General features: G+C 37.6%; 1 protein-coding gene across 1 annotated transcript in view; it reads right to left on the bottom strand.

The window, feature by feature from the left end:
- Window positions 1–1,320: 1,320 nt before the first annotated feature.
- The window catches only part of LOC114651457 (uncharacterized), a 34,716-nt gene continuing 16,801 nt past the window's right edge, over window positions 1,321–19,235 (bottom strand). The window contains exons 2-3 of the mRNA XM_028801327.2: window positions 6,186–6,518; window positions 1,321–1,403 (exon numbers count right to left, since the gene is read on the bottom strand). Of these exons, the coding sequence (XP_028657160.2) occupies window positions 1,321–1,403; window positions 6,186–6,518 (416 nt within the window). The remainder of the gene's footprint in view (window positions 1,404–6,185; window positions 6,519–19,235) is intronic.

Here is a 19,235-nt window from a genome sequence, read left to right as displayed (position 1 = left end):
ACTACTCTTTTGAAAAAGATATGCAAGTTTCACTGTTTTACAATTTTTTTTGAAAACCATATATTTCAAATTAAAAAAAAAATTGGCATTAATGGCTGGCATTAATACTCTAAATTCCCCACAAATAATGGCAGAAGGTGCCAGACATCTTCTAATAGTTCTCCGTTTGCATGTACGTCTCTCTATTTCATAGGTTTATAGTGTTGCAATTGGAATTTTTGTTTATTTTTTCCATGGACTTTCTTTAAGTGTTTAAAGTATGCATCATTCCAGGGGTTATTTAACCCAAACAAATCAATTCTGATGTTTATTTTTAGTTAGAAAATGTTTCTGTTTATTTTCTGTATATGATTTTGAGAAAAGATAGGACTGTCTTTTTGCTTACTTCACTTAGGTTCTGACTCACGTTTTGTCTCCAGATCCTGAATCAAAAAAGAAATACTTCTGCCTTTCTGAGAAGGCAGTTACAACATATAGGATCAATTTTATCAAATGTACAGAATACAGTGAAAATCCTATACTTCCGAAATATATTTTCACTGATTTCTTTCTAAGAATTGTTAAGCATTGCATCCTGTTTGTGACAAATGAAACATTCCTTCTCTTGTGTGTTGCTTTTGTATCAGTGCATGCCCAATGGAACATTTTAAAAAATCATTTAACACTTTTATTGAAGGAGCCATTGAGTGCATTATGTAAAGAGTTCATTTTTGCCAAAGTGTTCAGTTTATTTGAGGCAGGGCTCTATAAGGTTCTAATTTATGTTCTGTACAGTATTTGTTTTGTGTGTAATGCATGCTGTAGAATTTAAATTTACATGTACCACATGAGCTAATTCATTTTATTTTTCAAATTATAACACCTTTTCCTGTGGTGGGTTGGCACCCTGCCCAGGATTGGTTCCTGCCTTGTGCCCTGTGTTGGCTGGGATTGGCTCCAGCAGACCCTCGTGACCCTGTGTTTGGATTCAGCGGGTTGGAAAATGGATGGATGGATGGATGGAACACCTTTTCCTGGACCTTCCTCAGAACCTGAGTTACAACTGAGGAGATATTTGAAAACTGGATGCAGAAGCTCATTATACAATTCATTTAGTGGACAGAAACCGCTGCTCCAAAAGGCACAGCCCTCTTACCTCATGTCTGTGAATCTGCCCTGATTAAAACCTAATTATATACAATTACATAATTCTAACTTTAGATTAAATGCTATGTCTGGTCTTCCTTTGCTTTTACCCTTGATTATTTTGGGTGAATTAAAAATGCTAATCTAGAGAATAAATATGAGAAAGTTGAAAAACAAGTTTTATTATTAAGCATTTCAAGACAGAAGTAACAGTGATAATAACGATAATATATTACTTGAAGTGGAATTAGATGACACTGGAGGTGAAGAAGTAATATCTGAAAAAAAGTAAAAAAAAAAAAGTTATAGCTATTAAAGGGGTTAGAGTTATGAAGGCTAAAAACAGGCATACTTATAAATGAAGAAACATAGCAAGAACCATCACCAAGTGCAGTACATATGTAGTATTTAGCTGTGGTTACCTTAAATCTAAACAACTCAATACGTTTTAAAGGCCCCATATATGACGTGGCTACCCTTCAAACTGTCCTTTCATTATACTTACAGTCTAAAAGTCTTTTATTGCAAAAAAGGGAAAAAGAAATCTACCCTTAGTCAATTCTTTCAAACCTTTCAATATCTGCATCAATACATTTCAGCACAATTAAAGTAGCCTGAACTAAAAAATCTTTTGCAGACTAGCTATAAGTTGCTCTTTACCCATATGAAAATAAAACATGTTGCTATATAACAAAAATATATGAAGATATTGTTCAATATAATGTAATGTTTATGTGGTTACGTTTATGTGGTAAGATTTTTAAGATTATATCTGAAATATAAAGAAACATATTTTCCTTAATATATTGTAACAAACACATTTCCAAATATATTGTGAATAACACATGAAATATCCTGAGTGCCCTGACCCATGGAAAATTATTTCTGTCTAATCTTTTTACCTGGAAACATCTAAACACCGTCCTCCCAGTGATTCCAATTTGTACTCCCTGTAACTCACTAAAAACAGTTCAAGTCAGTAGCTCTGCCAGCAACTTACAACCTTATTACTTATACTAAGTTTATAATTTGTGCTGTATCACAGTGAGAGTTGGTTAAGGATAGATCTCAACATAGGAAACACCAATGAGATATCTATTGGATGGTATTTTCAAAGCCAGGTTACTATTTTTTTTAAATATACTGTAATATACAAAAATGACCAGTATCTTAAAAAATATAATAAACTATTCCTTGTATATTTAAATATTTTATATTTTTTGGAAATATGTCGTAATAATTTACATATTTTACTATACATTTAGACATTATATATATATATATATTCTTGTAGTATTTTATACCATACTTTAGAATACTGTATATATACATAGTAATATAATTTAATATATTAAACATATAATTTAATTATATTTAATATAATGTTTAAAATGTTTTTAGATGTATTTAATTTTTGTAAAGGTATATACAAAATAAATAAAATGAATGCAATAATGGCAGTGGCATAACTGGAATTTGACGGGCCCTAGTGTAAAAAATTAAATTAGCTCCACCTTATGAAATCAAAGTAAATCCAATTACAAAATGACCACTATAAGATGAGATATGTCAATATATCTATATATATATATATATATATATATTGTGGGAAACAGCCTGGACACAGACAGACGGACATCGTTTACAGTCCAACACACGTTTATTTACAATTATAAAAGTGCACAACCCAGTGCCGCAGCACTAATCACCCCACAAGTCCAGGCCAACACACACTGCCTTTCGTCTCTTCAGGCCGCCTCTTTCCTCTCCCAGACCTTGTCCTCTTCCACCCGACTCTAGCCCTGAATGAAGAGAGGCGGCCCCTTTTATTGTCCCCCGGATATGCTCCAGGTGTGCTCCGGCAATCTTCCACCGACACGGCCCAGTGTGGCGGAAGTGCCGACTGTATTCCCGGAAGCACTCCGGTTGTCCCTGCTCCTCTTCCCCCCAGCACTTCCTGGTGTGGTGGAAGTGCTGAGGTCCAGTGCTCTCTAGGCATTGGGGCGCCCCCTGGAGGTGACCACTGGCCCCTACAGGGTTGAGCTTCAAAGCTCTGTACCCGTGGCCCCTACAGCAACCAGGGCGATCGCCCCATCGTGGTCTGGAGGAGGCATGAGCCCTCCTCCGGTCCTCTTGGGTGTCCCGGCTGGGTACCACCCCCAGCCGTGTGCCACAATATACATATACACTAGCTGTCCCCTGTGGCTTCATAGTACTGAAACACGACAGTGAGAAGGGCCCCACCCAGCTCCCTACTCATGATGTCACACTTTCCCCACCCCTTGGCCCGCAGCCTCTGTCTCGGATTACCGTGAATAAATCACTCCTGCAAGCGAACTATGATTCTTGGCGCGATGAGAGAAGTCGCAAAATCAACTAGAATGTTCAAGCGAATTCTAGAAAATAACCCGATCTGAATCTATTAAGTAGTTCTATCGTGAAAAGCAGACAGACAGACAGACAGACAGAAGTTGGATTTTATATATAGAGAGTGTCAGAAAGGCTCTATATTGCGCCCGACCCGGCACAGACTTGACATGGGAGGCACGTGTGAAATACCAGAACTTTTATTTATCTTCAACTGGAGGGCACGTCTTCCCCGTACTCCTCCCAGCCACAACACAGTCCCAAGCACTAGTCACCACCAGTACAGCACAAGCACAAACACTTTCTTCTCCTTGGCACCACCACTCCTCCTCCTTAGCAACCTTGTCCTCGTCCACCCGACTCTGGCCACTGAGTGGTGGTCGCTGGCTCCTTTTATAGGTTACCTGGAAGTGTTCCAGGTGTTTGATCACTGAGTTCCAGCGGCACTTCCAGGTGTGACAAATCTGTTGCCCACATGGGCTCAGGAGTCCCAAACACAGCACCCCTTGGCGGTACCTGCGGGACCCAACAGGGCTGCCCCCAACTCCAATTCCCAGGGAGCCCTGTGGGAAACCCAGGCACTACTCCAGCCCAGGGGGGTGGCCATCTAGTGTCCAGGGGGAGGTATTGCACTTTCCAGGGCTGCTCCCCCTGAATATAGTGTGCAGGGGCATAGATGCCAGCCGCCTGCCACAAGAGATATAATCAGTAGTCACAATTAAGCTTTATGGAGTTGTGGGAATGATAACACCACTACCCTTTTCATTCTAATGTCAAATAGGGAAACACATGAACAATAATGATAAGTGAAATCAGAAAAATATTTAGGGACTTCGTCAAACTCCAAAAAATTCATTGAAGTCAAGGGGGGAGGAGAAACTAAACTAGTTTTCAGTATACTGATATATGATGGTGCAAATCTAATTTTAAATGTCCTTGGTTATATATTACGCAAAGGTCACGTACTAGTCCATACAAAAAGACATTACATTTACAAAAAACTGCTTTGGCAAAATTTGTTGTCTGACACTAGTGAACAATAAAGTCCTGCTAAATATAAACTATGAATGGGCCTTTGTGTGATTGCCCATCTGTGGTGTCTATAGAAATGCTACTGAAAAGTGATGAGCTGGAGAAATGAATCCATGTTTATTTCATGTCATCTATTTCATACAGTCATTTGTGTCTTAACAATTTCATCACATTTCTTGAATTCATCATCAGTTTACAGGGTAAGCTGCCTTAGGTTAACTGCTCACTTGCACTGTTGGTCTGCACAGTGCCAAGTTAGTACATCTGAATTATATCCTATTGTTGTGTGAGTGGACTTCTCGTGTTCTCCCTGCGTTCATGTGGGTTTTTCTCCATGTAAATCTTTTTTTCCTCCCATCTCTGTGGAGAGGTGTGAGTTAGCTTAGTTTATGATTCCAAACTGGCCCAATGTAACTGAGATGAACTTGAGCCCTGTCCAGGGCTGATTCCTGTCTTGTTAATTTGATTTAAATCATTGCACCATTAACAACAGCTAGCAGTAGTAGAGTGTAATGCATGGATTTGTCTCTGACTTTTTAGTGTCATTATAAATGTTGCAAGGATGTAAATATTTTTGGTTCACATCTGCCTGATTCACATCAAAGCAAAATCAGGCTGCAATTCCACATATGAGGTGATTGTTCAGTATATATAGATTCAAACTTCTTTGTAAAAAACAAGTGAAATAGAAAATAGCAGGCAGTGCTTCATCACTAATCAGCTTTAGGATCCTTTTTATTGTGCAGTTTCTTTCTATTGTGAATTCCATCTGAAGACCCTTTACAATTTCAAAGCTATATTACAAAGTCATAAAACTTTGTTTTTCATAGTTCATATCAAGGTAAGTTATTTGAATTGCTCTGTGTCACACAGTGTTTCAGAATGAATTACCCTACAGGTTACTTTTTGCTTTTAAATTTGGGACTCCAAGAACCATTGTTAGATTCTCAGCTCCGTCACTTTCTGGACAGAGTTTGTATGCTGTCGCCTCCTGTGTGGGTTTTCTGTACATTCATGTTGCTCCAGTTGTCATTTCAAAAAGGCCAATTAAGAGTGAGTGTGGACATTCATACAGTATATAGAGTATGCATGAGTTTGCCCTGCAGTGGACTGGAGTCATGACCAAGTTTGTTCCCTGTTTTGTCCCTGATGCTGGCAGGACAGACTTCATCTTCCTATGACCCTATAATGGAAGAGATGGCTTCAGAAAATGGACAGCTGCATGAAAATTTAGGAACTGACACAAAATATAACTACATCTTACAATCACATTCATACTGATACAATAAGTGCAGAAAAAGCATAACATTCTCAAACATGCTTGATGGAATTCACACAAGACTGGAGCCTATCCTGACAGTATTAGTGATTTGTACAGTACACATTAATTGAAATGCGCATAAATTTCATGTTATACTTAAGGTAATTAAGGTGATGGAATATAATTTTGTTTTTACCAGTCTAAAAATGTAAACAATAACCATGCAAAATCTGATTTTTAAAATTTGATTGTACCTTACAGTCATATTCATATTTTTAAATGCAGAAATGATAAATGCAAAAATTGCAAGTGTTATTTAAAGCAAAACAGAACTTTTCAAACATTCTATAAGAAAATGTTTGCTCCCATTTGCACTAAAATGAAATTAGCAGAAACTCACCGGTGACACTGACAGCAATTGAATGGCTGATAACACTTTGTACTGAATTATTTGCAGTTGCTTTGCAGCGGTAACTCCCGGTGTCCTTTACTGTAACATTTAAAAAAGTAAGAAAAAAGATCCCTGATGTGCCAGTTAACAGTCTCCACTCTGTTTTAAGAGAGTCTGTTTCATTTATTTCATTGCAGATGTTATCTTGAGCTACTTTACACCATCTCACGCTGGGTTGCTCACAGAAGTTTACTGAACAGTTTATTCTGCCAGATAATGTGGTGAATCTCCATGAGGTGTTACGGGGCACTCGAATAGACAACATGCAGGGTGATTCTTCTCCTGAAAATGAAAACATAAAAACCGATTTAAAAATTGCTAAAAGCAGTCTAAACAATCTGCCTATTAACTACTCAAAAAATTAATTACCCAAATATATTTTCATTTAAAAAAATAATGTGGTATCCTTTATAGGCATTTTCAGTAACCTCAGTCACAGTTCCTCTGTGACTTAGGCCTTGGGCCACTTGTGGTTCCTGGCCAGTTTAGTAGGTTGCCATCCCACTGCACAACAGGAACTGTAACCTTTATGCAAAATAGGTGACATGCAAAGAAGAGTGTTGGGGTGAAACGTTCTGAAATTCACAGGGGATCCTGTTGCTTATTGCTTAGATCCGGTGCAAAGTGTGGTGCATTGTGGCACCTCTCCACCTAATTGCTTCAAAGCAATCGTAACTTCATGGGGGAGATTATTTGGTGGTGTGGCACACCAGAGTGGTGGGTATGAAGGGTGTTGCAGTGAGAAGCATGGTACACTATCTTCACTGATAACCTTCCAAAGTACAAAATACTAAGAGATTTGCAAGAAGGTGCTAGTGCTTGTGGTTAACCAATCGGCTCAATTCATTGTTTGAGCTCCACCCACAATAGTTGTGGTTTGAAGGAAAAATACATGCCCTGGAATAGGAGCTACAAAAAGGAACTACCTACCAGGTACTAATGGCCTGAGTTCCTGATATAGGAAAAATTACCTGGTTCCTGAATGTAGAGAAAAGTCAAGCAAAATGGCACCTTTTATTGGCTAACTAAAAACATTACAATATGCAAGCTTTTGAGGCAACTCAGGCCCTTTCTTCAGGCAAGATGTAATGATTACATCAGTGTCATTTTGCTTGGCTTTTCTCTACATTCATAATGGCTAACACGGTACAACATCCTAGTACTGGTTCCTGAAAAAAGTTTTTGCAGTGGGAAAGTCTGTTGTGTAATTTCAATATGTCAACATTAAAATAATAAATAGTTTTTTCTAAGGCGAATACTGGAGTCGAGGATTCTAGAATAAAGCATAAACACAATGAATTTAAAGTCCAGATCCATCTATGCACCATTTCAATTGTAGTGGTTAGTACTACTGCCACAATTTTACGGGACCTGGGTTCAATTGCATCTTTGTTTGAGTGGAGATTTATGTTATCCAGATTTGTTTCAGGTATTCTGGTTTTCTTTTCACATTCAAATTTGTACGTGTTAAGTTCATTTAAAATGAACAGCTGTGGATTTGCTTCCAGGGTTAGTTTATGCCTTGCACCTGATGCTGCTAAGTTTCAGTCACAAAGACAAAGTGATGAACAAAATGCATTCCTACAATAGATGAAAAGGTGGTTAGCTTGATAAAGTATTACAATTTGTTTTTAAAAAGTAGATTTCATACACAGAAATTACCAAATAAATACATTCTCATAACCTTGTAATCAATTTCAGAGTAACTTGGCAAAAGCCTATCCCAGGAGAATTTGGGTAAAGCAGAAAACATCTTGAAGAGGCGCCAGTTCATTGCAGGGTATTTACATTCAAACTCCCACAAAGGACCAACACAGAGTATCCAGTCAGCCTAAAACACACACCTTTGAGTCTGTGGAAGAAGAAACCCACATAGACTCTGGGAGAACTTGCTAATTTCACATCGACAATGTCAAGCTGCAAGAGTTTGAACCCAGGACTTTGGCTGTGTGAGACATTAACTACATCCACAGTGCCACATGCCACATAAAATTGTAAACTAATACATAAATAGTTCAGCTAAACAGAAGGCAGCACATTGACAAAGTAGTTTTCATTATAGTGTACAGCATGTGGGAGATATTTTGGTTTCCTGCTGAGGAGCCCACAGGACCTTTCTGGTAGTCTTACTCTGTGACCTACTGTTATAAATTACTTCCACATTACAATGGCATAATCTTAGGATGAGTGATGTCACTAAATCAGTCCAATGTGAGTGACTGTGTATGTCCAAAAGTGGCATGGTGATTGACTGCCACCCTACCCAAGTGTAGCTCCAGCCTCTGGGTTCATTGTTGAAGAAATAATCTCCTCCTTTGAACAACTCTATCTGGAGAAACTGAGTTAAGAAAACAAGGATAGATCTGTCATTGACAGCCCGACTATTCTGGGAGATTTTTTGACTCCTTTTTTCTGATAGGTAGCAGTCATTATCTGAAAATGAATGGATGGACTGAAAAAAATAAAATAATATTCAGAGTTTGGTTACCACCGTGGAGACAACATGCTTTCCAAACATCAATACTACCAAAAGAAAATCTAACACTGGTTAAGCAAAAAATGTAAAAGCAAGTTAATTAAAGAGAGTAATACAAGTATTATGCATGTAGAAATGTTTGTTAAATGTTGCCTTCCATGGTATAAAAAGGACCAGCAGTAGAAGATGTGAAAGAAGATAGAAAGAATGATTCTGTGGTCATACTTCTTTTCTAACATGTCAAGAAAACTGAAGCACCACAGTCTTACTCAGAGAATGCTACATTGACACCCAATACAGCTTTACAAAATTCATGAAGGCATCGATAAAGTTAATCCAACTGAATTCTTTCATTGGAATAATCCATTACTTACTCAAGGATGCTGTTGGAAATTATGTGGTAAAGAACTCAGTATGGAAGGGTAGGTGTGGGAATCTACCAAGCAAGCTTCTAAGTCATGTAGTTGAAGTGAAAAACTTAACATCTGTAAAGAAATGTTAGGATGAGATATTCACACAATTTACCAATCAGCTAACCACACACACACAAATTAGATTAATTCTCTTTGTGCTGAAAGGCACATAAGATGTCAACGATTGGCCTCCATCTGTTCCTGTTTTGAGCTATGTGTTCTGCTTCACCCCATGTTAGGTTCATCTCTTTCAGCTCATTTGCCACAGTTTGCCTCCAGGTTGTTTTAGGCTGGCCATGCGCTTTCCAGGTGGTGTCCATCTCAGAGCAACTTTAGGTATACTATTCTGGTCCATTCTGAGGATGTGGCCAAGCCATCTGAAGTATCAACGCATCATTTCCAACACCAAACTCTGGCTCTTATTATTCTTGTAAAGGTCTTCCTTAGAGATCTTCTCGAACCAGAAGGTACAACAGATCTTCCCGAGACCTCCATCGTGGAATGCTTCGATCTTTATTCATGTCTCCCTTTCCAAAACACAACAGCATTCAGAGCCATACAAAAGAACAGGTTTGACATTGCTGTTATAAAGTCTGACCTTTGTTCTCAGGCTGTACTGTTTGGACCTCCAGATTGGCATTTTTGGAAGTGACTGATTACTTATCTGTAATATTTAGCAGTTTCCTTAAAAACACGGTGGCTCATATGTCTATACTCTGTCACTGATGTTATCATTCTGTCTAGTTTACAAGGACTGAATTAACTGGGAAACAGGAAGGGAGTGGGGATAAAATGGAACAACTATGTGCCCATCTGTTTCCTTCATGGACCAGAAGTCACTGTCACAAACTTTGACCTAAATCTGACATGTCCAACCTGTGTAGACATTATAAAGGAGGAACCAGCAAGAAGCTCTCTTGTCTCTAGTCCTCAATGGGAGCAAAACATCTTGTTTAAGACTCTACTATGGTCAAGCTGGCAGTGCGCTCACACACACCATGTAACGATTGATTCAATAAATATGGTTCCTCTGTCTTTGAACCCAAACTTATTTAACTTCATTTGTCCCTTTATCACAACATTTAATGAGGAAAGTTATTGATAATCTGAAAAAAAAGTCAAACAGTTTGAAGCAGGTAGAATCGTACCAGCCATTGTGTGTTTTGTCATTGCAGGTTGAGGCTTTTCAAAATGATGAGTAATTTGACAAATCATATTTCAAAATATTTTAATGTACCACAGCAGCACCACGGTTGGAGCTTCTGCTTCCTGTTTCTTTGGTCTGAATCTCATACCAGGTTGTGTGCAGAATGTGTTTCATATAGGGTAAAAAATATTTCAAAACGCATTTTATAAGCAATACAGTATAATTGTGAGGGACAGGTGAAATATTCATCTAACAGCAGTGGTATTAGATTTGAAACTAATTCAAGGTAACCCCCTACAATTAAATGGAAACATTTGGCAATCAAGTGCCAGCATGTCTAGTTCAACCAGCCAGATTTCTATTAATAGATCTGCATTTACAAGGTCTGTTCTCTATGTTTTTCACAATGTGCTTCTGGGATAGCTCGTGGCACCCCTCAGCCCTGAACGGAGGGATGAATGGACATTAGTATTGTAAGTACGCTAACAAAAGAATATACAAAGTATCCGAAGATAAAACACTGCAAGCACTAATAGGAAGCCACAAAGACATTGTGTAAAGTGTGTGTAGTATGCATTAGAATAAACAGAACATCACCTGTTGGTTGTTTACCTTTCTAGACACACAAAGGAAAGTGTGGGTGAAGGGTGTCATTATGTTACACACCATCACATAATACATCACGTAGGCAGCGTCTGTGTCTTTTACACCTTGAGCCCACATTCTAAAATAAGATTTTCCACTCTGACATATTTAAGTCTGTATTTGTGAACACACTTTTAAAGGACACATAAAGGAAACATACTTTACTAGGGAATGTGGCATTCTGTTGATACTTGAGTTCAATGGGTTAGGTTTGTTAATGATAATTTGAATTGTTCGCTCTGTTTTAAGATTGTTGTTCACATTTTATTTTGTACAATTAGCTAATTATGATGGATTTGAATAGTTAATTCTTTTTGTTTTCATAGGTGGCTTAATTTTTAATTAATAAGGGGTTGATACTTCTTAATTTCTTCCAGGTAAAGTTAGATTAAGCATATAAATAACAGCCGAGCAGGTGGACCAAAAAAAGGAAGGGAAACAGAAGACAACACTTGGAAAAGTGGGAACACACAGAAAGGGAAGTGCTACTGGGTTGCATAGGACCTTTTGTAATGTTTGCCTGTAGTTTTTTTTTACCATTTAGACTTTCTCTTTTGTTTTAATCTGAAAACTGCACTGTATTGGAGTTATAAATTAAACGTGCTTTATGGTAATTGAGAAGAGGACACTGGTTGGTGTAGTGGAGTGCAGGAAGTGCACCCTTGGGTAGGAGTGACATGAGGTGCTTGGAGCTTGGATGCTATGCCAAGGAGGAAGGTCAAGGAGCAGGACAAAGCTTGAAGTTTCCAGATAAAACTAATTGCCCTGTAAAGTAGGACACCAACCACAGATAGTGGTGTAGGGTTCCTTAGGTTTCTTCACTCCTTAAAAGAGGTGCTCTCTACAGCAGAGTGGTGAGTCCCATGCCTGCCTTTAAACAGGTGGGTTTTTTTTGGTTTGGGATTGTGAAACTAAGATAAATATTTTCATTATGTTAAACATGACAAAAAAGAAAAACAACAATGTATTTCTCATAGAGCCCAAAATCACACAAGGAATGCCCCCAATGGGCTTACTGGCCCCAATTTTTGACAGTTCCTGCCTTGACTCTCGAAAAAGACAAAAAAAAAGAACCTGGTTCAAAAAGAAATAAAATTAATACTGTTTAAGTAACTGAGTTTTAGTGCTTATAGTATTATCACTAGGTAGCATAGTCAGCCAAACTGTCAGTTTTATTCAGCATTGATAGTTGGGCCACAAACACGCAATCCTTAGATACATAAATATATGCTGTTACCCACATAATCCAATTCTGTGTCATGGGTGACTGGACCCTACCTTAGAATTAATCCTGCACCAATACTGGCTCACCTAACATCACATGGCTTTGGTGATGGATGCAGAAATGGAAGTGTATGTAAACTTTACCCAGACAACAAGTGAGATTGGGATGAGGGATCAGTGAAATGTGAATAACACTGCTCCAACATGAGAAAAGTCAATTAATTTGAAATACAGTGATGCTTTTAATCTTGAGATCCACAATTAGTACAATCTGTAATAACCTCTTCATATTATCTATCATCTTATAAGTCAACTCCTTCCATATTCCCACAAGCCCAGGGTTTTATATTACACTCCACTGTGCACACGTTAGTTCACACCCCCAATAAAGAGCTGCTTTGCCACAATGTCTGCACTATGTTATATTTACACATTATTCCATTAGAAAGAAGTTTTTGTCTTTTTTCTTTTGTTTGATTACAGTGTCACTACAGTATGGTACCATGTACTAATAAAACAAAGGACATAATAAAGCACATCTTTATAATCCCTTCTTCAAGACCAGTTGTACAAACACAATAAATCTAACATTTATACACAAATCAAACAATTCATCCCCATTCTCTACCTCCACTGAGTGTTGCCCGCTGCCTCCTGACTCTCACTAATGTGAGGCAGTTGGATCTGGGAATGCTTCTAGTGCTATGCTGTATCCTAGAGGAAGTGCTTTGAAGAAGTAGGGAGTCTATCACCAGCAATTAGAATCGCAACAGGTGCAACCATGCCATGTATTAATTGAATTTTAGACTAAGTGATATTTAGAGGGCAGCACAGTGGCACAGTGGTAGTGCTGCCGCCTCGCAGTAAGGAGACCTGGGTTCGCTTCCCGGGTCCTTCCTGCGTGGAGTTTGCATGTTCTCCCCGTTTCTGTGTGGTTTTCCTCCGGGTGCTCCAGTTTCCTCCCACATTCCAAAGACATGCAGGTTAGGTGCATTGGCAATCCTAAATTGTCCCTAGTGTGTGTGTGTGTGTGTGTGGGCTGGTAACTTGCCCGGGGTTTGTTCCTGCCTTGCACCCTGTGCTGGCTGGGATTGGCTCCAGCAGACACCCGTACCCCTGTGTTGGGATATAGCGGGTTGGAAAATGACTGACTGACTGACTGATATTTAGACCTAAATAACCTAAATGGAGTAAATCATTACCAAACAAACTGAACATTTTCATAAGCAATAGTGCTTTAAGCCCAATAAAGTAATTAAAGCACAATGACCCTAAGTAAAGCTAATTTTTTTTATATTCCTGGAGTATCTTTAAACAGAGACCAATCTGTTTTAATTTAAGAGCAAAATAATAATTGCATATTGCTAGAAAACACCTTTTTCCTTCTTAAAAAGAGGTGGGGGATATTTAGCCTTTTCTGCAGGATGATAATGCATTGAGGTAATTTGTTTCTCTCATAATATACCGTAAATTGCATTTAAAATACCACATGCCCATCTGAAATAGTGCAGATCAATTCTGATACCAGCCAATATGCTTTACAACGAGTTTTAATAAACCACAAAGCCTTTTAACTTTGTTTGTGGTTAATAAATAAGATGGCCACATGATAAGTTATTTTAGCTGCTATCATGAAATCATTATACTGTATATTCTGAAACGGCATGGAGGAGTACCATATATCAAATTAAGACCTAGTTTTGTTTGCTGACATGTGGACAGATTAGTAGATAGATATTTCTCACGATCCATTACCTTTGAAGTGACCATATTGACTTTAAAATAGATTTTGTTTTCATTATTGGCGATTTTCTCATCACATCTTTGATAGAACTTTAAGTTGAACTGTAGGCCAATATTCACCGACTATAACAAGAATCTAAAACCTCTTATTGCCTCATTTCCTCTACTACCTCAAAGGCTATGTTGTGTTGATATAGATCATTTTCCTATTTTACAATGCAATCATATGACAGATGTAGTTTTCTGCACCCAAAACAACTACCATCTGCAGCTACCAAACACCTACCTGCCTAGAAGTTCTCTCCACAGTTTCCTTTACAGTGAAATCAGCTTGAAAATCTCTGAGTATTCTTGATATGTACACAAGTAAAACTCTGCTATTTTATGAAATGTTTTGTGCAAACTTTCACCTCTTTCTTTTTACTTGAGGTACGCTTCATCATTGTCTTTATCTCATTTTGCATGCTGACTCCAGGTAGTAGAAGTGTGCTGCATTGAAATATCACATTAATTGTGGTCCTTTTTGGGGAAGGGTGGCTTTAGCAACAGCAGTTTTTTTTTTGACCAGTTTATCCCGTGTTCTCTCCTGCTAGTTGTGAATGGAAAAAAAGATTGCAATGTCTTTAATGGAAAAGAAGACTTAGAAGACACAGTGCTGCTTTTATGCACATAAGATTCTCCTCGATCCACCTAATATTTAGCTGATAGATCTTTTGCAACATTTCTTTATTTATTAACTCTCTTTTGTGTAGACACTCGGGCTGATGATATTTTCTTTCCAAAATGTACATTTGTCCACAAAGCACTTGAGTGAGACAAGCCGGCCAGTGCATGGGTCTACTGTATCCTTAAAGGTGGTTTATGATGTACTTAACAAAGACAATGCTATGCATGTTAGGGTCCTGGGACAGAACTGTCCTAGTGAATCCAGACTCAGCCTGACAATGCATTGTCCATTTATCATAATCATTACAAACAGAGCATTATAGTATTTAACTTTTCAAGCCAAAATAAGAAAAAACATATTTTTTGTTCATTTCTAGTCAAAGGCAAAAGATTATCAGCGTTTTGTTATCCACAACAAAATATCCTTTTAATATCACTTAAAACAAATGTAGTAAGTAACTGATCCAATGTTACTTCACCAATTTTTACAGAATCCACTTCTGAGCTTTTGCGGTTGTGAGGTCATTAATAACCATTGCAAAATTCACTTGATGCTCCAGCTCCCATTTATAGGGCCAGGATGACAAGACTGTTCAGTTTTTTAGTGGTACACCTTTGAGTATCAGTCATTTTTACTAAAACAATGATTTGTCCTGTCCACAATGTAAGGTGCAAAAAATATGCCACACAACCCACATATCAGGGTAAATTCTGTGAAGCTTCATTCCATGTATGACATTAAGCAAGTCAAGAGGTGTCAGGTCATTTTTAAAACTGGCACACTACAATATATCTTCTTCAGTGGCTTCATTTGATATCAAAGGCATTTGTCCATTCAATTCAATAGTATTGTTACTAATGGCACCATTAAAAAAACAATGAATTTGTGCACCAACAGTCCTGAGTGCCGCACAAGCCTGAGGGCTCAGGAGAAATGTTCTTATTTTCATCCCTTGTCATACTTACTGGTACTATTTAGTGTAGGGTTTCAAATTCTGCATAGGTACAGACTGGTAATGATAACCAGGAAAGGGGAGAAGCATGTGCTTTAAACTTTGTGTCTATTCCTGCCTATTGTGCGGAGTGGAGCTGTAGGAAATTTATACATGCAAAAACTGGAAAAATCACTTGAAAGTAGTCTTGCATACTTTTAGATACAGCACTCCTTGGTGGATGCCAGAGGCTAGAATAATTTCACCACAAGCCCATCCTTCCATCACCAAAACTGTTTAATCTAGTTCAGGATTGTGGGTGTTTAAAGCTTACAATGGTAACACTGTGCATGAGACAGATTCTCATTCACTTTTATATAAACTGTTGAAATGTGAGTCAATGTATTTTCCTCAAACTGAACAAATGAATCCACGATTATATTGTAATGATCATTGATTGGTTCAAAATTATTATTTAGCAGATTCCTTTATCCAAGGAGGCTTAAAAATAAATATATGTAAAGTACATTTGAGAGAGAACCAAAAATATAAAAATTAACAACAAAAGACAAAAAAGATTTCAAACTATATCACAAGAAGTACTATAGTTATTATGAGCAAACGTATGAAAACAAAGAGGCTAACAAAGTGACTGTGTAAAAACTTTTGAGATGTTCAAACAGTAGTTAAGTGCATATCCCAAAGGAATTTCGACCAGTCCCTAGATGCTCTACAAACAGACTTGCTCATAAGAGACACACTACACAAAATCTCCAGAGGAGACTGAGAACCTCACAAGGTATTTCTTTTCAGAGGTTAATTGACTTGAAGCTTTTCTCGATACTGAAAATAAAGCAATGTTTAGTCTGTATGAAACTACTCTAGTGATATTCATAGTACCTCATATATAAACATAATTGTACCACATGTAGTATTTTATCCAAATTCAAATGTATTTGAATAAAATAATTTAATAATTTAATAATAATAATTTAATGTAAACATTTGAATTTCAAATGGGAATCAATTAACAGCCTTTCGTCCTGATTGAATGATTACTGTCACCTCTCTGAAAATCTGAAGATCTGCTTGAGCCAGAACTGGACAGCTTTATTTCTCTGATTGTCATGTCTTCATTCTGTCTGTTGCTTTTAGAAGTTCATGGGAACTTCTATGAGGGAGGATTACCTTCTTCACAAAAAATGCAGTAAATATACATTGTCAAAATAATCTACAAATGAATCATGAATATGCAACTAACAAGAAGATGTTACTTTTCATTAAAGTGTGAGACAAGAAGATGGAACTACTATTCATGATGCCATGCATTTTAATATTTTCAGCCATTTATGGGCAATTTCAAAATACTGCTTAATTTTTGTTGGACCTTTATATTGTACGTTGCAGATAATTTGGGTTAACGTCAAAGCAGATAAAGACCTTTTGATGTAATGCTATTGCACTTAAGATTTAGACCAGATGTAGAGCTCTCTGTTAAAAATTCTCTGTTAATGCATGCACCTCAGAAGGACACATGTATAACAAAGGCTTACAGTAATTAATCAGCATAAAACCACCACCCAGGTGAACAATAACAGTAAAGAACAAGAGAATTTAAAGCACACACCTATTGCACCACAAACTTCAAAGCAGTCAGTTGAGGCAAACTCACAACCTTCCCCTTTCTAAACTTGATATACATGCAAAGTAAAGTCCCACAAAATTTTTCTCTACTCAGACTGCTTCATTACAGCCTTGTCTCCTAACCATCTATCTAACTCTAAACTATTGCTTTTAGACTAAAAGATAATTTTGTATTCATGAGATGATTTGGTTAAAGGTTGCTGTATTTGAGGTGGCTTCACTTACTTTCGTTTACAACATATAAAGTTATATACCCCTAGAAAACAACATGACTATGCCCTGTAGTTATTTTTTTCATATGTAACCTCAGTGTCTGAGCTCTGTATAACCATTGTGTGCGTTATCATAAAACCTTAGAAGCTAAGTAGCTAACTTAGCGTTTGTTACATAAATAATACCTAATAATTAACCGTTGAGGGTAGCTTTCTAACTTAATGTGTTTTGCATTTAATCCAAAGCCAAACTATTGAAGAATGTTCATTAAATATGAATATTCTGATGCAAACTGCATAGGCTGAGTTCCATCATATGTCCCCAGAAAAGAATTATACTTTTCCATCATTAATTATGACAATAGTTATCAAATAATCAGTCAAAGTTTAATGATCAATTTATGAATTGGAAACTTAAAAATTTTACAGAGTAACAAAGAATAAATTCTAGATAGACTAGCAAGACATTAGCGTGTTCTAAAACATTTTCACATCTTCCCTTTGTATATGAAAACTTATTTTTATACGCAATGAGATATCCATCCATCCATCCATTTTCCAACCCGCTGAATCCGAACACAGGGTCACGGGGGTCTGCTGGAGCCAATCCCAGCCAACACAGGGCACAAGGCAGGAAACAATCCTGGGCAGGGTGCCAACCCACCGCAGGACACACACAAACACACCCACACACCAAGCACACACTAGGGCCAATTTAGAATCGCCAATCCACCTAACCTGCATGTCTTTGGACTGTGGGAGGAAACCGGAGCGCCCGGAGGAAACCCACGCAGACACGGGGAGAACATGCAAACTCCACGCAGGGAGGACCCGGGAATCGAACCCAGGTCCCCAGATCTCCCAACTGTGAGGCAGCAGCGCTACCCACTGCGCCACCGTGCAATGAGATATCTGAAACATAACATTTGAAATAAGGGATCAAAGCTCATCAAATAGAACAAAGTGTTACCATCAGAAACCTCAAAAGGAGTTACACCAGTTAGACCTGATATCAAGAAATACAAAGAGAAAGGAAACAAACCCAAATTCTGTGCATCATAAAATGTGAGGAAACACACCAGGGTTCTGGTTCATTAATATGACCAGTTTTAGAGAGATTTTTAGAGAATAATTTTCTTAAAAAAACACCCTAAAAAATTTACCATAATATTGCCACCAAATATGTCAATGAAAATATTACATGTGTCACACAAATTCTTAAACTTACCCAATAATTTATGAAGACATTAAATAGGATAACATTTGTTCTTGTCAGATGAAATGAATTATTTCTTTCCATTATCTCACACACTCCAGTTTTCTACAAATCTAAATGTAAATAAGCATATTGATAGCATTCACAGTATTTTGATGCAGAATGACATGGACTTCAAATAGCCTCTTTTTCTTTCCCTGTATTTTACAAAAGGGAAATGAAGCATTTGCAAAAAAAATGCACTTTAATTTTAGATAGTGCTGCAAATTAGGGTTTGCTATACTGCCTTGCTGTGAGTGTAAGTAAGTATGAATCCTAAAAGTCATAAAATGCACAAACTATGTAAAACAGCACAGTTTCCACATCCTGTCACATTTCATAAGTTTGAGGTAGTGTAATTATATGAATTTCCTTGAGAACAGTGTGCAGAAATACAATGAAGGACTTGCAGCATACTAGGTAGTGGTGGTGTTGTGTTGACTAGCACTGCTTCCTCACTGTTCTGGGAGGGAGAGTTTCAGTCTGAGCCAGGGCACTATGTGGAGTCTGCATGCAGGCCTTCTATTTAATTTGCCTCCTATGTTCCAAAATTGTGTTGATTATGTTAATTGGTTCCTCTAAACTGGCTCAATATGACTGAGTGTGGAGTTTTTGTTTGACTTTGATCCATAATGCACCAAC

This window comes from Erpetoichthys calabaricus, chromosome 4 (genome assembly GCF_900747795.2).
Source record: "Erpetoichthys calabaricus chromosome 4, fErpCal1.3, whole genome shotgun sequence".
NCBI lineage: Eukaryota > Metazoa > Chordata > Cladistia > Polypteriformes > Polypteridae > Erpetoichthys > Erpetoichthys calabaricus.
Note: the sequence above shows the minus strand (reverse complement) of the source record. Positions and strands in the feature narration are given on the sequence as shown.